This window comes from Fistularia commersonii, chromosome 19, assembly GCF_037954325.1.
Source record: "Fistularia commersonii isolate RoL2024-O1a breed Wild chromosome 19, RoL_Fcom_v1.0, whole genome shotgun sequence".
Lineage (NCBI taxonomy): Eukaryota > Metazoa > Chordata > Actinopteri > Syngnathiformes > Fistulariidae > Fistularia > Fistularia commersonii.
In genome coordinates, this window is record NC_141302.1 from 13705534 (window position 1) to 13729206 (window position 23673).

A 23673-nucleotide genomic window follows, 5' to 3' on the forward strand; every position below is an offset into this window, starting at 1 on the left:
TTTTTTTCTTTCCTTTTTCCTCTTACCATTGCGTGATGACATGATGAAAAGTGAATAAAATAGACACCATTAAAGGCTTCCTGCATGAACATCACTGGCATCGAAACCTCACTGCGACCACTGCAGATCTTCATGGGGTTTGTGATGCACAATCAACTCATGAAACCATCAACAGTCAATTCCTTTACAAAAACTCCTCCAACATCTCCTTTACAAAAACAGCCCGAGAAGACCAGCAGTTGTTGTCAGCACAGGAGTGGTTGTTTATTGTATGTTCTGACAGATATGCTATCATGTCTCTCAAAACATCTGCATCTTCATGAGAATAACTGGAACCATGTCCATTTACTGCTTTACACTTGAATACACACACTGATCTGAAGTTTCCCCCCTCTGCCTTCTTGGTCCTCTTGCCTTGGCAACTGTTAGAGCAGCATAGTGGAGGTTCTCTGCTTCTTGGCGATCCTGTTAATTTCACATGAAAAACAGAATTTCATACATTGTATATTTCATGACTGATACGAAAACATGGCCCCCCCCCTAAAAGCTCAACGTTGATGTTATGCATTTCATCACTTCTTTGGAAAGTATTAGTCAGATATATCCCTCATGTGCTTCTCAGTTGACAAGTTGTTGTTGAAATAGCAATAATACAACAGGAAGATTACGGAAGCCAGGACTAGAACAGCTTAATTTTCATTACCATCTTTTATAATCTCTGTTCTTTAAAAAGTAAATCATTGATGTTGCTTATATCCTGCTTCAAAATATTTGACATAAACATTAGATAGTAAATTAACATACCTCTGTATCTGGGGTGGGGGTGGATGGAGATTTGACTTGAGATTCTGATCATTGAAAAGGAAAAAAAAAAAAAAACAGGCTTTCTCAAACTGTTACCATGGACATTCATATATTCAAAATGACAATGAATTAATCAGTGACGAAAATTCATAAAATGTACCCTGAAAGAAATAATTCCTGCATGCAGTGGTATCTACTAAAGAGACACGAGGATCCAACTGGACAACTTTGATAGGTAGTGACTGTTGCAGACCAAGAACACCCTTCAAGGGCTGCAGTTTCGGAGATAGTCTGACCCAATTGTCTGTCAATCAAAATGTTACCCTTGTCTAACTCGCTCAAATCATTACACTCCCCAATTTTTCTTGCTACTAATTCACTGACTCTGGAGACAACATATTCTCTGGCTACCAAACATATCTCATCTACATACAAGTGGCATGATGAAGACACAGTAAGCTAACATTGAACACATCAATATACATGCCACTAATTTAGTACATGATAAGATGTTCCAAATGATGATATTGGCATCACCTCATAAAAAAAACGGTGAACATAGAGGTCAGAGATCGACTGTTCGTCTCACCTGTGTGTCGGCTGGTGTTTTTCTTGTACAGTTTGTACACGGTAAAAATCAGGAAAGCATCCAGGATTGTGGTGAAGATCAAACCTCCTCTCAGAACAGGAACCAAGTAACTTGATTCATTCTTCATTCTGCCTTTAGATTTAATTATTTAAAAATAAATTTGATTTTAATTTTTTCATCTCGTTCATAATACATAACTATTAAATCATTTTATCCGACTTACCTTGTACGTTCAGAGTTATATTATTTCCAAAAAGTATCCAACCACATGATGCAACAGCACAACGGTAGGTTCCAGTGTGAGAGACAGTCAGACTCTCTATTGAAAAGTGATACAAACAGGTTTGTCTTTGGGTCCCAGCTTTGCTCTCACACTGGTTCTCTTTGACTTTCTGAGTGTAAATAATTCCTGGTTGCGATTCTTCTGAATGTTTGAACCAGTAAACACTGTGTCCTGTATCACAAGTCCCAGTTTGGATTGAACACGTCAGATTCACAGAGTCTCCTGGCTGGAGGGTCTCAGATGGTGAATGGAGAACAGAAAGGCTGACTTTCAGACGGATGTCCAACACCCTGACCAGGGTGCTGTTTAAAAATTTCATTTCATTTGTTTCGTGCTTCATGAAGAAGTAAGTGGCAGAGTCTGAAATTTCTGCTTCTGAGATCTTCAAGGTATTTCTGCCAGCTTTACTGTCAAGTCCAAAGCGTGTATCTTTAAATTTGCCTTCTAAAATTCCATTTTTTGTGAAATTAATCACAAGCTTTGGTTTCTGTCCCAGAGTTTGTTTATACCAGTAATAGCTTTTGACATAATCAGAGTCTTTATCGAAACACTCCAAAACAATGTCTTCACCCACATTAACAGATAATTGTTGGAGAGACGATGACGAAGCTGCCATGTGAGCTGAGAAGGAAACAGAAGAAAACAAAATGAGCCTAAGTATACAGATATGATAAACTCAACCATGTCAAAACACATGGCCAAATTTGAAAGAAAAACAAAGTAAGATGAAAACAAAATAAAAATATGACGCTCACCTATTTTGACCAGCAGCAAAATTGTCACATGAAAAACAACAGTTACAGGATTCATGCTGGTTGAAACCTCCACCTTCACTGCAGAGAATCTATATTGAATCAGTAGTTTTATAAAGCAAGACAAAATTTGATCAACCAATCAGATGAGAGTCTGTGAAATTATCACGATCACATGTTCACTCCTCCCCCAATCATCTCTGTGTGGTACATTCCAGAAACACGATATTATCAACACGTTCATAGAGTCGAATATTTCCTATCAACCTGTACTATGTTATTACACCGACACTGACAGAAGACCTCAACTGGATTGTTGGAGAACAGTTTATCTGTTGTGCTGATCTCAGAACAGCCAGGGCTGTGAGCATCTGCTTGCCAGTCTCCAGAGCTTCATTTGCTGTATCTGGCTTTAACTTCCTCCTTGATCTTAATACTTTTCTGGAGTCGAGTTATCAAGCACATCTCGCTCCTTTTTTCCGTGATCTCGTTCTCCACTTCTTCCGGCCACTGCTGTTCATCCTTTCGCCGAACATCAGTTGCACGGCTGTTCCCACTCCATCAGTCGACTGATTTCTTTTTGTTGATATAGTCATCAGTGACATGTTCACATCCTCAAGCCTCTTAGTTGCATCCACCAGCATTCAGTGATCTTCTCCTTTAGGTCAGCAGCCAGTGTGCTTCTGGGGGTTTGGCAGCTCTTCTGGTTGTTCATAGATGATGATAACATCCCCTTGCCTGGTGTCCTGGCTCCTCAGGTGCCTGTTTTAGGCAGATATTGGAGCACTTCGTAACAAAAGATTCACCATAATCTCAGATGTGTACAAGAAAAAAGAATGTTCATCAATTTTTGATACTTTTTAGAGGACTGTTTTCCATAAATGTTTTCAAATGATCATGAGTTGAAAATGAGCTAAAAAGAGAAACAGCCACTGTGTTTTAGTTTATGCAAATCATGTCCTACTATTTTTTAAATTGTTCTCTATTTTTATTATTTTTACGAATATGTTTAATGTAAAATTCTAACTGGGATTTGTATGATACAGTACAAAACTGCCAACATCTGATCAGCAGAGCATGAATCACACAGAGCACAGAATTCATCTGTCACATGTGGTGTGGTCGCTGTTTACTTTTTTCTTTCACCAGGTCCCTTCAGGGTTTGATACAGCAAATCAACGTCCACCTTCTGCCCATGTCATTTGCAGAAAGCAGTTGAAGACAGATAGATGGGACATTCAGATGGAAATCCATCACACTGACCATGTGCTGTTTTACAATTTCAACGTGTTTGCAATACTGCCCAAGCAGAAGTAAGTAGTTGAGTCAGAAATGTCTGCATGTGATGTCTTTGAGTGGTATCCACCGGTCGAGGTTTCAACAGCAAAGGGTTCAGCATTTTTTAATTCACCTTGGAAAGAAGCATTTTCCTCGTACTTGTACTGACCACGGTGCCGCTCAAAAAATAGTTTAGCGCTTCAACCTCACAGCTCGAAGGACCCTGAGGACCTTCCTGTGTGGAGTTTGCATGTTTTCCCCATGTTTGTTCTTCAGTTAGGCTCCAGCATCCCCACGACCCTGAGTGCAGGATAAGTGGCAGAAGATGGATTGATGGATGGATGAATCTACTTCAACACTCTTGTAAATGACACAATGCAGTGCCACAGGAGCCCAAGCAAGTGTTCACTTTGTGCCAGTCACGAGTCCTGATCAATGCAATGAGTTGTATCAGGAAGGGCATACAATGCATAAAAATGCCAAACAAAATCAAGTTTGTAACTTACGAAGGGACTCAGTTCAGGCCCTGGTTAACAACGACTGCCTTTGGTGCTGATAACCTACAGGTTACCAGTGGATTGTGAGTTTGAGGAGAAGGTAAAAATTTTGGTGTGAGAAAGATGAAGTGATGCAGAGAAAACCCAGAGGTGAATGTCAAAATTGGGGCAGATTTCAATGGGCATGTTAGTGCAGGTAATAGAGTTGATGAAGAAGTGTATCCAGGATGGGAACACAGAACGCATTTTGGTGATGGACTTTGTGAAAAAGATGGAAATGGCTGTGCTGAATACTTGCTTTCAGAAAAGGCAGAAACATAGGGTAACTTCTAAGAGAGGATGTGGGAGCACACAGGTAGACCACCATGAATCATTTACCTTTTCAAAAAGATTTACAAAGACAGTTATGAGCATGAAGCTCTTCTTGCACTGGCTTCTGTAATGTTCCTGTTGTATTGCTGCCATTTTAACTACCACTTGACAACTGAGGGGCACAAGAGGGAAATATATAACTTACACTATCCAAAGAAGTGATGAAAAAGACAAAAAAATCACATTTGTTGAGGAAGTATTTTCTATTTTCAGTCATGACATGTATGACTGTATGACATTCTTGTGTTTTAGGTGAAATTAACAGGGTCAGCAAGAAGCAGAGAAGCTCCACCATGCTGCTCTAACAGTTGTCAAGGCAAGAGGATCAAGAAGACAGTGGGAGGAAACGTCAGATCAGTGTTTGTATTCCAGTGTAACGTAATAAATGGACGTGGTTCCTGTCATTTCTCATGAAGATGCAGATGTTCTTGAATGTTCTGAGAGATGAGAGCATGCCAGTCAGAACATATAATAAACCAACACTCCTGTGCCGACAACATCTAATGATTTCATAGGTTATTATGCATCACAAACTGACGAAGAGAGGAAACTGTTGCTGGACCACTGAGAAGATTCAACATCAGTGATGTTCATCCAGCACAATTTATAATGATGTGTATTTCATTCACTTTTTAAAAACTCTTCACACAGTTATAAGAAGAGAAGGAAATGAAAAAAAAGAGTCAGTTATTTGAAGTTCCTTCTTTGGTCAAAGTTCTTCACTGAGTTCAGCCCAACTGGTTTCTCAGTCCCCTCTCCACCGCCGCCCCTCCTCACAGACAGGAAATATATTGTTTGTTGAGGTTTTCTGTTCGAAAGGTTTCAGCTTAACTTTCCACTAAAGACTTCATTTTACACCAGTATGTCTTTTTGAATGACAGAGGAGAAAATGGTTAAGAAGAAATCAGTTTCAAATTTTAAAGTTTCCTTATCTGCAAGGAGTTGTAGAGCATGATACGCTTGGCTGACTGACACTTACTGAGCCTATGAACCTGAACACATAAGAGTTGCCAAGCTAAAGTTGCAGATATGAAAATAGCCCTGCAGGAAAGTGTTGAGGATTTTGATCATGTTTGCACAAGTGAAATGGACAACAAGAAAGCAATACGAAAAATAATGTGTGCGTTTCAGGCTCACGTCAAGCCGTCTTCAATCTAGTTATATTTATTCTCCGTCTCCTTTGACTGCTGCCCTCTCAAGTCAATGGAATGTAAATGTGGTTCTGTGTCTATTGCTGGTTCTTTCCTTCACCTACCAACCATCTGGTCATTTCCCAAGTGCTAATTGTTTGTGACACTGAAGAACACCACAAGGTGAGGTGACAGTGTCACATGAAATATAAGAAACACATACATACAACACTTTAAATCTAATGAATAAGGAAGATGAAAGCGAGTGGAGGGAAGAAATGGAAGAAGGGGTGGACCACGAAGTGGCAGAGATTGGTAAAGGTGAATTGTGGAGGACACTGAAGAGGATGAATCCTGAAGAGGCATTTGGTCATAATGATATATCTGTGGAGGTATGGAAGTGTCAAGCGGAGGCAGCAATAGATTTGTTTTTGATTATTCAACGGGATTTTTAATTTCTTAGCATCAGATGCCGAAGAAATGTAGACCTGTGAAGGGAGCTCTGGTGAAGTTTAGTTGGTGATGGAGGAATGTGGTACGTGGCCCTGATGGTGAAGCATAGTCGTCTTATTTCCACGGCCCAGAGGTCCCTCCAGACGATCTTATCTACTCTTGGTGACATTTTTTTTTGCTGAGTCTGTAAATATGCTGTTTTCTTTTAAAGCCATGACCATTTCTTGATATATCAGGCATACAGCATTTGATGAGTTTTCGGTGAAAAAAAAAAAATCATGGAGATATTGTTACTGCTATGGAGATGAGACCACACTGAGATGGTTTGGACATGCATAGATAGGGATAGTGAATATATTGGTAGAGGGATGCTGTGGTTGGAACTGTCTGGCAGGAGGTCTAGAGGAAGACCAAGGAGGAGATTTATGATAGTAGCGACCGCAGACATGAAGTTAGTAGGTGTGTGAAAGAAGAGGGTACAGAGTTAGATGGAGTACGTTGATTCGTTGTGGTGTCGTCTGAAGGGGTAGCGGAAAATAAAAAAGTTGTATTTTTTCCATTTGTAAATATATATTCACATACTGATGCTGCTCACTTTCTTATGTGATTCAAGCTACCCGGTAGCAACCTCGTGTGAATGTACTTGATGTGCTATCAATTTTTTTCAGTTTTGAATTTTTTTCTGAATTCGAACCGGAAATTGTGATTAAACTATGGTGTCTGTACCGATTGATCAATGAAAGGTAAGTTGTTCAGGATGTTGATAGTTAGTTGTGAAGTCAGGTGACCAAAAACCATCTTTTTCTACCAGCTCGAATGTAAAAGGTCTTGTTTTTCATTTGTAGATTAAAATGCTGCAATGACGACTTGCACAATCCATTCCTGAAATCACTTGTCAAAAAACAAAATTGCATGTTGTTGTTTATTTGCACACAAATCATGTTATATTGCTGAAAGTACAAAGCAATGTTTCACACGTTGAGTCTGATCTACTGCCTCAGACTGTGGTACACACATTCACTCCAGGTGTCATCCTTCTTGGAATCCCTTTGAGAAGCTTGGAGGTTCCCTGACTCTTGGCGACCCTGATGAAAACACATGAAACGTAGGAATTAAATCCAGTATCTTTGTATATTTTGCAGTTGGCTTTGACCAGCACTCCCACGAACACTGGAGTGTGATTCAATTTTAAACTCTTCTCTTGAAACCCTGTCATTTCCTGAAACCCCAGCCTTTTCACAACAACGTGTAATATATTCTTGACATCCTGTGTTGTGCCTCCATTTTTTCATTAATTATGGAAATTATATCCTACCTCTGCATTTGGTCCCCAGGCAGCGGTAGACGTAGTTTCAGAGTTTTGCCAGGACATGAAAACAGAGAAAAAGGAGAAATGTTGGCAAAGATGGTGGCAAGCTTTTCTTCCACTCTGTCTGAATGTTACCAACCAGTTCTCCTGATATACAGTATTTATTGGGAAAAACACGCAAAATAGCAGGACAAAGTAAAGATTCAGCAGGATTTTCTTTGAAAAGGAACAACGAATATTGGTCTTCACTGGTTGAAAGGTCCATCAAATTTGGAGTTGATAGATCTTGAATATGTTATGATCACTTCAATACTGATGATCTGAGACACATCAACATTATCAGTCCTCATTGGTGTTTCATTCGTAAACATGAAATATCTTATATTTTGCTTGATGTGCACTCATGTCGAACTCAGCTTATCCTCACATAGATCTAAACATATTGTGAAATTCTAAAGAGTCAAAATGGGGACATCTAATGTCGACTCTGTCATTGAGAATATTCACAGCAACCAACGTGCAGATTTTGGTTTTTGAGTTGAGCTGTTACACCAACCGAAAACCAACATCTTCACAACATACATATACCATGAAAGTATCCAATCATTGGACATTGATTATGTTGGATTTTATTTGAAAGAATTGAAAAGTCCATATTTTGAGTAGGTTTTGATGAAATTCCATCCCATCATCTTCTGATATACAGAATTAAAATTGAACATGAGACAAAAAATGACATCTTCTCCTACCTTTGCACCAGGAGCTGCTCATCTTGGACATTATATAGTCAATGGAATTCAGGACAATAACCAGGATGGTGATGAGTGTCAAAGCTCCTCTTAACACAGAATCCCAGAATGTAAAGTTATTGCCCTCTGCTGATTTGAACAGGCATATCAAGAGATTTCAGTTTTATTTTCTTTATCGGACTAGAAGATTCACTGCTCACTAGTAATAAACATCCATTTATTAGTCATTTTCGTCTGCTTACCTTCTAAGTCCAGAGTTCTCTGCTTCCCAAACAGTATCTGTCCACATGATGCAACAGCACAACGATAAGTTCCAGTGTGAGATGCTGTCAAATTCTCTTTCGACAAGTGGTAGAAACAGGTTCGTGTTTGGGTCCCAGGTTTGCTCTCACACTGATCCTCCCCGACTTCATGAGTCGAAATCATTCCAGTTTCAGACTCCTCTGAGCCTTCAAACCAGTAAACACTGTGTCCTGTACCACAAGTCCCAGTTTTGACGGAACATTTCTGATTCACAGAGTCTCCTGACTGGAGGGTCTCAGGTGGCAGTTTAAGACGGGAATCCCTCACAATGACCATGGTGCCATTCAAAAATTCAAGGGCATTTACAAAGCTAGCCATGCAGAAGTAAGTAGCTGAGTCGGAAATTTGTGCATTTGAGATATTCAAATTATATTTGTCAGGAGAATGATTAATTCCAAAGCGTTTATTCATTTCAAATTCATTATAAAAAAATGCCGATTGGGTCTGTTGATAGAATACTGCTATAAGACTTGATTTCTGTCCAATAGTTTGTTTATACCAGTAAAACCTTGATGGAAATTCAGCCCCTTTATAGAAACACTCCAACACAAAGTCTTCACCCACATTTACAGATAATTGTTGTAAAGACGATGATGAAGCTGAGATGTGTGCTGAGGAGGAAAGAGAGATTAAGAGGAAACGGAAAGTTAAACGTAAGCATATGATAAACTCGCCCAAAAAATGCATCTTGATACTTGAAAGAAAAACATGGTAAAATGAAGACAAAATATAAATTCAATTCCCACCTGTTCTCACCAGCAGCAAACTGCCCACATGGAAAACAACAGATACAAGGGTCATGTTGGTTGGATCCTTCGCCTTGAACAAAAAGAATCAACTTCTCATCTGTAGATTTATAAAGCAAGACAGATGTTGATCGTCCAATCAGATGAGAGTCTTTGAAAGCATCATCGATCACGTGTTCACTGCTCCTAAAATAGTCTTTGTGTGGTACATGTCAGAAACAGATGCTGTAAAATGTTCCTTAGACATCCTCTCACTCTATAAGATTCTGTGGAATAATTAAACCAGACACTCTTCTGCCACCTCTCCTAGAGACCTAGACACATTCGAAAGGACATTGTTTTGTCTTCTGTCAAACTTTGTACAAAGCTCTGGGACTGATCCCGAAAAGTCTTCAATGGCAAAATAACATTTTCTGTAAATAAATTAAAAAAAAAAACAAGACTAGATTGAAGAGTGTATATTGGGAATTTTTAATGCAGACATTCAAAGCAAGTTTGTAACACTGAAAGGGAATCTTTTTGTGGGGACTGCAAAAGCAAAGGCATTATTTATCAACCTCATATTTTTACTTGCATTAATCAATGACTACTACCTTGTAAATGACAATGCAGTAACAGTGTCTTCAAACTAGTGTTTGTCTTTTGCCAATCAAATGTCCTGATAAATGCAGAGTTTTGTCAGGAAGGGCTTGCATTGTTTAAAAATGCCAAACGAATAAGCAAATCAAGTCTATGACTTACAAAAAGACTCAGTCGTGATCCACAACTGCTATTGGTGCCAATAACCGACAGGCAACCCGTGGAAATTTGGCTACAGTGGGTCGAAGAAGGAGAGGAGGAGGGCATGTTCAGAAGCAGTGAGAGAAAGAGGTCTGTGGTTTTTAATTGTAAATTCCACAAACAAATCAATCCACAAACTGACTTGGTGAGATTGAAGGAGGTTTAATTGTTTTATTGCAAAGAAAACAGATACAAAGAACAACAACAGATATCCAGAATGATCTACAGCTTGACACCGGCGTACACACATTCACCCCAGGCGTCATTTCTCTCTCTTGGTCTGTGGCTGCTGAAATCACTTAGAGTGGCATATTGGAGGTTCTCTGCTTCCTGGCGACCCTGTAAATAAAATATAATACAGTTGGCTGTCAAATGTTTTTTTGTTGCCATGGATAATTATTCATCATAAGAAAGGAATGTGTCAAGACTTAAAGATTTCGACCAAATAACTATCCTTGTAATATTTACTTCACACACCCGAAATATGTGCAATTTTTGCAAAAGTATAACAGTAGTATCACTATAGATAACTTTTCTTTTTGTTTTGGTGTTTGTTTGTTTCCTTTTTTTCATAAAATCCACCCTTCCTACAAACATACACATATGATGTGTATTTTACATTTAGGCTGCAAAATATATGAAAGTGGATATAAATACAACAAACATGTTCCTACCTCTGCTTCAGGAGCCGGAATAACTGATGGTCTTTCTTGTGAGTCTGGTCCGTAAAAGAAGCACATTCAGAACACAATACTAACAACTGTTGTAAGCAGTAAAAATGTACCAATTGAGGATGTATTAATTTATTACAAATGTGGACTCAGTACTGAGCCTTGAGGCACTCCTGTGGACAAGCTATGAGTTTGGACAGTGACCCCCTCCTAGATATTACAACTAAAAATAAGAGAAAACACTATATGTGTCAGCCTTATGCTGTGCAAATTCCAATTTTGTCTATAACTTTTTGAAGCTGGAGTAAAGCGGTTTCATCGAAAATGTGATCATTGATGTTTAATGGTGGACATTAATTTATCAGCATTTAATCAGGATATTCTTCATCAGTAATATCCGTGCATATGTTGTGTAGTTTTAACCCAACATACACCTGCAAGTGATCAATCATCTGGTCTTAAATGTGGGATGTAAACTATATATCATTATAAACAATCATCCAAACAACTTGAAATCCCAGGTCTTTGGATTTATATTGATTAAATCTAATAAACTCAAATACCGAGGGCAGATTTGAAGCAATGTCCAAGGAGTTCAAACTGGCAGCACCTCCTTTTGTACAGACTGTCTGCTAAGATTACTAGATTAAATGATTTCTACTTTGGAAACATTTCTGAGCTTGGTTGATAAAAATAGATATATAAATATTTAAATAACTTTCCATATGAACCTCTCACGTTGAACATAATCTTAGTTTTCCCTACCTGTGGATTTATATCTCTGTGTCCTGTACAGTCTGTGTGCAGTAAAAGCCAAGAAAACAACCACAATTGTGTTAAACATCAAAGCTCCGATCAACACAGGTGTCCAGTCTGCAGTCTTGCCTGCATATTTCAACATGAAAAATGTAATAAAAATTTAAAAACAAAGACTAGAAACATTAAAATAAATAGATTGGACTAGAATGTTCACTAATGACTAAAAATAAGTCATTTTCATCTACTTACCTTGTGGATCCTGAGTTGTCCTGTTTCCAAACAGTATCTGTCCACATGATGCAACAGCACAACGGTAGGTCTCAGTGTGAGAGGCCAGATTCTCTTTCGACAAGTGGTAGAAACAGGTGTGTGTTTGGCTCCCAGGTTTGCTCTCACACTGATCCTCACCGACTTCTTGAGTATAGATAATTCCCGGTTGAGATTCCTCGGAGTCTTTGAACCAGTAAACACTGTGCCCTGTACCACAAGTCCCAGTTTGGACTGAACACTTCCGATGCTCAGAGCCTCTTGGATTGGGGGTCCCAGATGGCGAGACAAGGACAGAAAGGTTGACGTTCGGACTGGAATCCTTCACAATGACCATGATGCTGTTCAGAAATTCAAAGGCATGTGTTGAGCTCCCCATGCAACCATTGAATTTGGTGTTTGTCCCAAAGGTTGTTTATACCAGTAAAATATTGATAGAAATTTAGACTCTTCATAAAAACACTCCAAAATAAAGTCTTTGCCAACATTGACGGACAAATACTGTAAAGACGACAATGAAGCTGTGATATGAGCTGAGGAGGAAATGGAAAAGAAAGAAATGTAAAGTTAAAATTGCACACATAAAAACCTCAGCCGTGCAGCATGTATGGTGATACTTGAAAGTTGAAAGAAAACAAAATAAAAATATGGTGCTCACCTGTTCTCACTAGCAGCAAACTTGACACATGAAAAACAACAGAGACAGGAGTCATGTTGGTTGAAACCTCCACCTTCACTGGAGAGAATCTGCATCTAATCTGTAGTTTTATTAAGCGAGACAGAACGTGATCGACCAATCAGATAGGAGTCTGTGAGTGTCATTGATCACATGATCACTGCCCCACCAATTATCTCTGTGTGGTACATTTCAGAAACACAATGTCGCCGACAGAAGCGGAAAGTAGAACATTTCCTTTCGATGTGATTTTAGGGAAGTTTTGTGGAATTACCCTATCGTTGGCTTTTCTAATAAAATACATTTGTTTCTCGAGTACGCTAGTATATGTGTATAAAGGAATAGTTGGTTTGTTTAATGCATCATGTTTGGACCCCATAAGAAGAATATATGGTGGTGGATACTAAAGGAACCTTCACCATTAGTCAGGAGAGAATCTGCATCCAATCTGTAAGTTTATATGAGAAAGTATAAAATTCTGATTTTATTTTTATCTGATCCGCCAATCAGATGAGAGTCTCTGAAAGTATCATACTCAATTTCCCCACTTTGTGATGGTTAAAGGAATATTCTAGTCTAATCTATGCACTCAAGGAACACCTCAACATCTTCATCTCAGCTACCTCCATCTCTGTTTCCTGTCAGCCTCACTGGTCTCACCACTGTCTTACATACCTTTGTTTTCATTCCTGCTGCTACTCTTTTATCACACATTACCCCTGAACTTTTTCTCTGCCCACTCCAATCTGCTTGAACATGGTTCTTCACCTCTTTTCCACAGTCTTTGGTGCTTTGGGCTGTTCACCTCAGGTACTTACAATCATCCACCTTCAAAGAAAAAGGAACCGGTGGTTGACCTGTGGTAGGACCATGTTGCCGGTGACACCTCTATTTTCATCCATTGGGTCAGTTTGACTACCCCTATGTACTCATAGTCATCCACAATGTCCAATGACAATAAACTGGACAGGGGAAGAACACCGCGGGCCTCTACAAGAAGGGCCGGGGCTACCTGGTAGTGTTTCAAGTACTTAGGGTCAACAGTCCAGAGCAATGGAGAGTGTAGAAAAGAAGTAAGGAAACATGTTCAAGCAGGTCGGAATGGGTAGAGAAAAGTGTCAGGGGTACTATGCAATAGACTATGGACTATGCGAAAGACTATCATCCAGAATTAAAGGAAAGGTGTACAAGACAGTGCTTAGACCAGTGATGCTGTATGGCCTAGAAACAGTGACATTGACGGACAGGCCGTTGGCAGAGCAAGAGGTCACAGAGGTGAAGATGCTGACGTTCTCTTTGGGAGTGGCGAGGATGTATAGCAGAGGTCGGGAACCTATGGCTCGCGAGCCAGATGTGGCTCTTTTGATGACTGCCTCTGGCTCTTTGAAAATTTCTTAACAGAAAAATTAATCAATAATTTTAATAATAATGTTACTTTGGTAAAAAAAATTACAGGAAAAGCCATCACAATAAAAAAAAAAAATCCAGACATATTTTAATCTTAAGATATTTTCACCCGCAACTTTTCGCGCTGGCACGCAACAAAGAGCCGATCCTTTCTGTACTCCGGTGTGCGGGAAGGTCCGATACCCTAAAAGTCTAATTTTATTGGATAATTTACAACAGCCTGCACACGTCACTTTGAGGCCAAGAAGTAATATTCCCTCGTTTTTGGTTAGCTTGTTTTTGCAGAGTGAACCCTTCTAACCAAGAAGATGACGAAAAGAAAAAACAATGAGGATTACCGTATGTTTCAGCAGGAATGGACAGAAGAATTTGCCTTCGTGGAGAGAGCGGGTTGTGCAGTGTGTCTTTTATGCAATGATAAAATTTCATCGATGAAACGTTCAAATATAAAACGACACTTTGACACACGCCATGCCACATTTGCAGAGAAATATCCAGCGGGAGATGACAGAAAGAAGGCCTGTCGAGAACTAGTGTCCAGAGTGCAGGCTAGTCAGCAGCAGCTCCGTGTCTGGGCCAAACAAGGTGATTACAATTTTGCTGGTTCTTTAACAATTGTGAGAAGCGGGAAGCTGTTTACAGATGGCGAATACGCCAAATCATTCATGCTTGATGTGGCCAACGAGCTTTTTGACGACTTTAAGGATAAAGACAAGATAATCAAACGTATAAAAGATACGCCTTTCTCAGCAAGAACTGTACAAGATCGCACCATTATGATGTCAAATCAAGTGGAGAAACAACAGGTGAATGACATAAATGCAGCGAAGTATTTCAGTAGTTTTCGGACATGTGGGTAAATAAGCAGAGCTGGCAAGTAAACACAAATGGACAGAAAAAAACTTCAGCCTGCAGACCAGCTGCTTGTTATAATATTGACAATGGACAGTTGTTCTCGCACCTAGAAAACATTAAGACGAACCTGCGGTCACGTTTAGTAGCATTATAATTAAGAAGCCCTTTTCTTGTTATTAAGTTACTTTAAGTTATTAAGTTACATACTTATAGCAAAGTATGTTGTTCAAAATAAATTCAGTCTTATTGTACTCTGAAATTGTTGATCTTTCTCTTCCATTTAGCTGTTTTTGGTATTAAAATATACATATGGCTCTCTCAGGATCAGATTTTAAAATATGTGGGTTTTTTGGCTCTCTCAGTCAAAAAGGTTCCCGACCCCTGATATATAGGATCAAGAATGAGTCTATCAAAAGAACAGCTCATGTTAGACATTTTCGAGAAGAAATAGAAGAATCTAGACTGAGAGCAGAATTCAGTATTTGTCAGAGATTAGTATTTGTCACAGAGATTGTCAGAGGAAGCTGCATTGAGGCTTGTTACTATATGCATGGTACTGTATGAGGAATTCAGGTCACCATGGTGCAAGACATGTATGCAAGCCACGAAACATTGGTGAGGTGTGCTGTAGGTGTGACAAAGAAGTTCAAGGTGAAAGTGGGATTATGTTAGTGGTCAGCCCTGAGCCCCTTCTTGTTTGCAGTGGTGATGCAGAGGGTTCTAAGTGAGTTTAGACAGGAAGGTGGGTGGAAGGTGAGAAAGAGAAGAGAAGAGAAGAGAAGAGAAGAGAGGAGAAGAGAAGAGAAGAGAAGGGAAGGGAAGAGAAGAGAAGAGAAGAGAAGAGAAGAGAAGAGAAGAGAAGAGAAGAGAAGAGAAGAGAAGAGAAGAGAAGAGAAGAGAAGAGAAGAGAAGAGGAAAAAATGGTGATGGCTACAAAACCACATGTACATCCTGTTGATTTTAGGGGGCAGCAGTAGAAGAGGACTGAACATACTGTAAATATTGCAGAATTTGCTTAGAAAAGCTTGGCCTGACCAAGGAAACAATGCGATATATATGTTTTTTTTGTTCATCCGTTTGATTGTTACTTAATAGATTTGGGCAAACATGAACAAAATCCAAGATAATGGTGAAGTAGAAAGGAAATTAGTGTTGTAATATCTGTAAGAAAAATCAACTGAGCTAAAACACGCCTTCTCCACAATGCTAAGATGCTACGTCAAGAGGGAGCCAGGACACCAGGGGATGCCATCTTCGTCCCCCAAAAACCAGATTAGGAACCAAGCTCCAAGAAGCAAAAAGACCATGAACACAAGGGCAGCTGACCTCAAAGGGCAGATCACTGAATATTTGGTGAACACAACTTCTGCCAAGGCTGAGACAGTGACAGATGCATCTCCACTGGAGGATTTGAACATGACACTAATGACAATCACCATAGAAAATAACTAACCAACTACAAGTTACATGATGAACAACAGTAACCACAAGGAGCGATGGATGGAGCTCTCCATGAACGACGAGACTGGAGAACAAGATCACACAAAGAAGTGTCGAGTTTAGTTTGTTAACTGAGCTACGGAAAGGTGATGAGATCAGGAAGTGCCAGTCCAATACAACAAGATGCCCTAGTGAAGCCCTAGAGACTGACAAGTTAGGCTCACAGCCCTAATCCTAACTAACCAGAAGAATAAATAAACTGTTTTCCAAAAATCCAGCTGAGGTCTACTCTCAATGTCAGGAAAATAACAGAGGACATATCGATGAAAAACATTCTCCTTTTTGCACGTTTCCGTGACATCGTGTTTCTGAAATGTACCACACAGAGATGACTGGGGGAGCAGTGAACATGTGATCTATGATACCTTCACATACTCTTGTCTGATTGGTCGAACAAAATCTCTTTTGCTTTATAAACCTACAGATTAGATGTAGATTCCATTGCGTGAAGGTGGATGTTTCAACCAGCATGACTCCTGCAACTGTTGTTTTTCATGTGGCAAGTTTGCTGCTGGCGAGAACAGGTGAGATTTTTTTTTTTAATGTTGTTCTCATTTTACCTTTACTTGTTTTCATTTCTCATTTTACTTTATTTTACTTTTGTTGCAAATGTGGCCATGTGATTTGTATTTCTGAGATTACTATTCATGTAAGTTTAACTCTCCATTTCCTTTTTTTTTATTTCTTCCTCAGATCACCTCACAGCTTCATCGTCACCTTTACAACACTTATCTGTCACTGTTGGTGAAGACTTTGTGTTGAAGTGTTTCTTTGAAGCATCTGGATTTTCAGGAACCTTTTACTGGTATAAACAAACTCTGGGACAGAAACCAAATCTCATGACCAAATTAGCTAACAAAATTCCCACTTTATATGGTGAATTTGAAAAAAATGAACGCATTCGACCTGATATTGACGCTGGCAGAAATCACTTGAATATCTCAGGAGCGACAATTTCAGACTCAGCAATTTATATTTGCATGAGGTGTTCTGCCAATACAATTGAATTTTTGAGCAGCGCCATGGTCACTGTGATGGATTCCAGTCTCAACGTCAACCTTTCTGTTCTCTATTCACCATCTGAGACCCTCCAGCCAGGAGGCTCTGTGAATCTGACGTGTTCAATCCAAACTAGGGCTTGTGATACAGGACACAGCGTTTACTGGTTCAAACATTCAGAAGAATCGCAACCAGGAATTATTTACACTCAGAAAGTCAAAGAGAACCAGTGTGACAGCAAAGCTGGGACCCAAAGACAAACCTGTTTGTATCACTTGTCAATAGAGAATCTGACTGTCTCTCACACTGGAACCTACCGTTGTGCTGTTGCATCATGTGATTGGATACTTTTTGGAAACAATATAACTCTGGATGTACAGGGTAAGTAGAATAAAATGATTTGATAGTTATGTATTATGAGTGAGAAGTCAATGTTCCAGTCTAATGAGCTAAAATGAAAAAACTCAAATCTGATTCATTTTAAAATGATTGAATCCAAAGGGGGAATGAACTCAAGTGACTTGGTTCCTGTTCTGAGTGGAGGTTTGATCTTCACCACAATCCTGGATGCTTTCCTGATTTTTACCGTGTACAGACTGTGCAAGACAAACATCAGCCGACACACAGGTGGGACAAACAGTCGTTCTTTGACCTCTATGTTCACTGTTCATGGTGCTGATGACAAGTTGTCTTATGAACAGAATTTACTGATGCCCTAATTTCTGCAATCGACGTCATAACTTACCAGTTGCAAACATTAGAGTTGGCTCAGCAACAATTATTTGGTTGGGGCGGCGTGGTGCAGGGGATTACAGCGATCATCCTTGGAACTAAACATTCCTGCTTCGATTCCCATCTACTCCCAGTTAAAAGCCTTTCAAAGTGTTGAGCAAGACACCACCGGCGCTGCACCTTAGCTGCCTTCTGCTTATGGTGCATTTATGATGGGTTAAATACAGTGATCAAATTTCACTGATATTATGCTCTATATATAACTGTATGTGACAAAAAGACATTTCTTCTTGATGAAGTGATGCCGATATCATCATTTGGAACATCTTATCATGTATTAAATTAGAGACATGTATATTGAGGTCACTTATTGTCTCTTCATCATGCCACTTTTATATAGATGGGATATGTTGGGTAGCCAGCGAATATTTTGCCCCCAGAGTCAAGGAATTAGTAGCAAGAAAAAATGGGAGGCGTAAGAATATGAGCGAGTTAGACAAGGGTAAAATTTCAGTGGAGACATTTGGGTCAGACCCTCCAAAACTACAGCTCTTGTGGGGTGTTCTTGGTCCGGAACAGACAGTACCTATAAATGTGGTCTGAGGAAGGAGCAGTGGTGAACTGGCGATACGAGGAAGTTACATTAATTCTGGCACTGATAGAAAGGTGTCAAAATACCCAGCACATCATGGCAAATATGGTTGCATGGCCAGAGACCACTCACGATGCCCACGCTGACCCCTGTCCACGCACAAAAATACCAACAATGGACATTTGAGCATTAGATCTGGACAAACGAGTGATGGACAAAGGTATCCTGCTCTGATGAATCATGTTTTCTTTTACATGACATGGAATTCTGGGTCCCTGTTTCTCGCTTACCTGGAGAACACATGGGATCAAGGGCGCACTAGCAGAAGACGAGTCGATGAAGTTAGTGTGATACTTTGGGCAGATTCTTGATGGGAAACCATCGGTCCTGCCATCCATGTTGATGCTTCTTTTACATATGTTACATATCTAACCATTGTCACAGACCATAGCAACCTGTTCATGGAAATGATATTCCCTCATCGCTGTGGCCTCTGTCAGCAGAATTGTGCATTCTGCCACAAAGAAAATATTTCTCAGGATGGTTTGAGAGGCACAACAATGATATTTGAGATGATGATTCATCCTCCAAGCGCTCAGATATCAGTCATATCAAGCGTCTGCTGGATGTGCTGGACAAACAAGAACAATCTATAAAGATCTGTTATTTACTTTTACTGGATCTGCTGCAAAAATCTTGATGCCAGATATCACAACATACTTTGGTTCTTCCGGATACCAATTCATGCTGAAATGATCTCTTTCGATGTGACTTTTAATAACTCTTTTCAATGATTATTTCAAATCGGTGAATGTCCAGCTTGGTAACATTTTGAAAAGTCTGCCTGTTTCCTTTTCAAGAAGCAGACACACGAGGCAAATCTCTGTCCCCCTCCACCTCGGCTACAGAGGTATGTTGTTTTACTATGTAATGCTTATACCACACATTTTGAAGCAGGATATAAGCACCATGAATGATTTACAATCTAAAGAACAAAGATTAGAAATGATGGTAATAAAAATGAAGCTGTTCTTGCACTGGTTTCCATACATTTCGGATCTGACTCATATTATCCAAAGAAGAAATGAAATACATAAAATCCCATTTCAGTTTTTTTCATGGCATATATTTTAATACCAGTCATGAACTATATAAATATATGGCAATCCTGTGTTTCATTTGATTTTTACAGGCTCGCCAAGAAACAGAGAACCTCCACTATGCTGCTCTAACAGTTGCCAAGGCAAGAGGACCAAGAAGGCAGAGGGGGGAAACTTCAGATCAGTGTGTGTATTCCAGAGTAAGACATGAGACGGACATGGTTTCAATCAATTTATCATGAAGATGCAGATGTTCTTCAATGTTCAGAGACATGAGAGCATGTCTTTCAGAGCCCACAACAAACCACCACTCCTGTGCCGATAACATCTGCTGGTCCACTCGAGCTGTTTTTAGTAAAGGACTTGACTGTTGATGGTTTCATAAGCTGATTATGCATCACAAACCCCATGAAGAGAAGTAACTGCTGCGGTCACCTCTGTGAAGGTTCAACGTCATAGATGTTCAAACAGGAAGTTTTTTCATGGTGTGTATTTTATTCACGCCAGAAGAAAAAGAAAGGCAGAGACACTGAAGTCCTCACCCTGGTCAGACTTCTTGATTGCCTCGCTCAAAAAGAGGAAATATATATGGCTTGTTTCTTTTCAACTTCTTTAACTTTAACTTTCTTTTAAATGCTAAAGGTTTACAGTATCATGTCTGTTTATTTGAAAGAGCAATTAGTTGGTGAAGAATGATTCACTGAACATCTAATTTGACAAAGTCAACAAGGTGAAGCAGTGATCCATGTTCATTGGACTTCTGACAGGAAAGACTATTGATAGACCATAGATCAAAATACACTTGCTGATTGACTATAAATACTGAATTTATAAATCTGAATCCCTGAACCTGAAGTTGCAAAGATAAAGCTACAGCTGAAAATAGCCCGGCAGGAAATGTGTCGAGGATTTTACTCATGTTTGCACGAGTGAAATGGACGACAAACAGAAGAACAAGACAAAAATACAGGCTCAAGTCAAACGTTGCTTCTTCATTTCAGCGATGTTTATTCTCCGTCCCCCTCTTCTGCTGCCCCTCAACTCAACAGGATGTCATTGTGGTTCTGAAGCTATTGCATTTTCTTCTCTTCATCTCACACCCATCTGGTCTTTTCCTGTGTGTTTTTTCCACTTTATTGTTTGTGATATCGAAAACCACCACAAGGTGAGATGACACTGTTACACCAAAATAAAAGAAAGCTGGAGGAGCTCTGTGGTGTCGATGGCCACCTCCCTCCTCTGTTAGTTAACACTATTCAAGAGACAGTGAACATAATAAACAATGAGATAGTTTACACTATGACAGACTGTATGATCATGTGATTATTACCAATTACATCTTTAAGCACTTGAGCATAATTGAAAAAAAAAAACATGAAAAAAATGTCTTGTATAAGACACTTGACAAGCTCACTTGACAACCTGAAGGAGGCCATCGCTCACATGAAACCCCACAGAGTTTCTTCTTCGGTGCCTTAGGCATGATTTCATCAAGGGATACCAACACCTAGTCCTACACAACAGATCTGATCATCTGGTTAACCAGTGACTGCTGTGAAAGTGCAGCTGACAGCAAGGGAAAGACCTTGCGACAGCATGGAAAGACAGCTGACAGGAGGGAACAGACCCCAACGGGGCCATCACGGGCTAGCTACCCGTGGTTGGCGGGACCCAGCACAACTGGTGTATGGGTCCCACCCATAACTGGCTATGAAAAGTAATACGAAGAAAATACCCCCTGAGCCTGCGAGAGCGGGGGCGGAAGATGGCTCATCGGCAGATAACACGGTAACGGACACAGGAACGGAACAGACTACGAGTTTGATGATCAGCATGCCAGAGGCTCCGCCAGCTACAGCAGGACACAGGCTCCAGAACTGCGTATGTGGTTGGACAAAGGTTACCTCCACCCTCGGCCTGAAGATACACCAGGGCAAGAAAGGGTGCCTAAGGAAGGGTCAACAGGGATGTCGCATCGACAGCTACTTTTTGAGAAGCAGGCCGAGTCAGTCGACTGAAGTCCAGCAGCAGGACACACACCACAGTCTGCAGGACATCAATGCCCCTGTCCCAGAGGAGGAAGGGCTAGGCACAAGAGAGGAACCGGAATCCAACACAGCACGTCCATCAGCAGAGAAGAAACTCCTGGGGCGAAGGCCATTAGTCATGTGGCCAAAGTCCTGCGACAAGTCGCTGTGGATGGAAATCAACACTGATCTCTGCAACATCCTAGAGGGGATCAAAAGCACCACCATGAAGAAGTTGGAGAGAATGGGCGGGCTGATCTATGCCTATGGAGCAGAACGGTTTGGTGTGGTCGAAAGCAAGCGATCGAGCACAGCAGTTCCCACCAAGTCCAGAAGGCAAACAGAAATAGACCGCCTAGTCAAGGAGAGGAGGCAGCTGAAGAAGCCTTGGGCCACTGGCCAGTGCACGGGACTGGAAGCTGCTAGCGGACCTGGACAAGAGACTTTGCTTCCCAGCTGAGATCGCATCCACCAACCTGCGACCAGACCTCGTTCTGTGGTCATCCTCTCTCAGGCTCGTCTACATCATAGAGCTCACGGTGCCCTGGGAGGGTGCAGTGGAGGAGGCCTATGAACGAAAGAAGCTGAGATATGCTGAACTGGTCACAGATGCTCAGCGACAAGGCTGGAAAGCGAAGGTTCGTCCAGTGGAAGTAGGCTGCAGAGGCTTCATAGCCACATCAACATCGAGGCTACTCAGGGAGATTGGAGTTAAAGGACGTGCCCACAGACGGGCAGTCAAGGACCTCTCCGGGGCTGCTGAAAATGGGAGCCAGTGGCTGTGGCTGAAGAGAAGAGATCCAACGTGGGCTTTCAGGTGAGCTGATGGCATCTAGGGAGTGAACCTGGGACGCTGGGATTCACTGCTGAACCCTCTGGAGATGTCGTGGGCCAATCAGCGAAACATCAATGAAGGAGGGCGCTCACTTGACAACCTGAAGGAGGCCATCGCTCACTTGAAACCCCACAGAGTTTCTTCTTCGGTGCCTTAGGCATGATTTCATCAAGGGATACCAACACCTAGTCCTACACAACAGATCTGCACAAGTGAAAATACAGGCTCAAGTCAAATGTTGCTTCTTCATTTCAGCGATGTTTATTCTCCGTCCCCCTCTTCTGCTGCCCCTCAACTCAACAGGATGTCATTGTGGTTCTGAAGCTATTGCATTTTCTTCTCTTCATCTCACACCCATCTGGTCTTTTGCTGTGTGTTTTTTCCACTTTATTGTTTGTGACATCGAAAACCACCACAAGGTGAGATGACACTGTTACAACAAAATAAAAGAAAGCTGGAGGAGCTCTGTGGTGTCGATGGCCACCTCCCTCCTCTGTTAGTTAACACTATTCAATAGACAGTGGACATAATAAACAATCAGCTTGTTTGCAGTGTGAAAGACCGTATGAGGATGTGACCGTTAACAATCTTCGAGCAATTGAGCATGTTTGAAAAAAAATACAGGAAAATAAATATGTTGTACAAGCCAACAAATATCAATTGCTACAGAGAAGTTATATCTTCAGATATTTGTTTTTCAAAATGCAGGCAGTTCAGAATTTAAATACTAAAATAAATACTTTAAATAAAATTTAGTGATTTTTTTTTTTCCAATTCTTTTTTAAAATTCAGGACCAGTTTCCAATACACGCTCTGAAAGCCCAAAGCTCAAAATGTTCAAAATGTGTTCATTACATAAATAAAATTGAGTGTCCTTGAGTGGACTAGAATATAGAATAGACTAGAATATTCCTTAAATTATCACAAAGTAGGGAAATTGAGTGTGATCAGTGATACTTTCAGAGACTCTCATCTGATTGGCAGATCAGATAAAAATAAAATCAGAATTTTATACTTTCCCATATAAACTTACAGATTGGATGCAGATTCTCTCCTGACTAATGGTGAAGGTTCCTTTAGGATCCACCACCATATATTCTTCTTATGGGGTCCAAACATGATGCATTAAACAAACCAACTACTCCTTTATACACATATACTAGCGTACTCGAGAAACAAATGTATTTTATTAGAAAAGCCAACGATAG

The 23673-nt window shown here is 40.3% G+C and overlaps 3 protein-coding genes and 1 long non-coding RNA gene across 5 annotated transcripts; 2 read left to right on the top strand and 2 right to left on the bottom strand.

Moving 5' to 3' along the window:
• Positions 1-1593: 1593 nt before the first annotated feature.
• On the bottom strand, positions 1594-2292 carry LOC147223836 (uncharacterized). Its single transcript, XM_086166204.1, has one exon. It carries the CDS (start codon positions 2290-2292, stop codon positions 1594-1596), a length of 699 nt encoding a protein of 232 aa, XP_086022330.1.
• A 4815-nt stretch (positions 2293-7107) lies between these two features.
• LOC147223837 (uncharacterized) lies at positions 7108-9330 on the bottom strand. The gene is made up of 4 exons (XM_086166199.1): positions 9266-9330; positions 8459-9130; positions 8217-8345; positions 7108-7245 (listed from the first exon to the last, which is right to left on the bottom strand). Exons 1-4 carry the CDS (start codon positions 9318-9320, stop codon positions 7148-7150), a joined length of 954 nt encoding a protein of 317 aa, XP_086022325.1. The 5' UTR covers positions 9321-9330; the 3' UTR covers positions 7108-7147.
• A 7306-nt stretch (positions 9331-16636) lies between these two features.
• LOC147223838 (uncharacterized) lies at positions 16637-17568 on the top strand. The gene is made up of 2 exons (XM_086166205.1): positions 16637-16704; positions 16874-17568. The coding sequence occupies exons 1-2, from the start codon at positions 16650-16652 to the stop codon at positions 17566-17568; spliced, it is 750 nt and encodes a 249-aa protein (XP_086022331.1). The 5' UTR covers positions 16637-16649.
• A 142-nt stretch (positions 17569-17710) lies between these two features.
• LOC147223839 (uncharacterized) lies at positions 17711-20394 on the top strand. 2 transcript variants are annotated; one of them, XR_015107612.1, is made up of 3 exons: positions 17711-17806; positions 19364-19413; positions 19696-20394. It is a non-coding gene; the product is annotated as an uncharacterized LOC147223839 (long non-coding RNA). The 2 variants fall into 2 exon arrangements; XR_015107611.1 differs by lacking the exon at positions 17711-17806 and adding an exon at positions 18751-18844.
• Positions 20395-23673: the final 3279 nt, after the last annotated feature.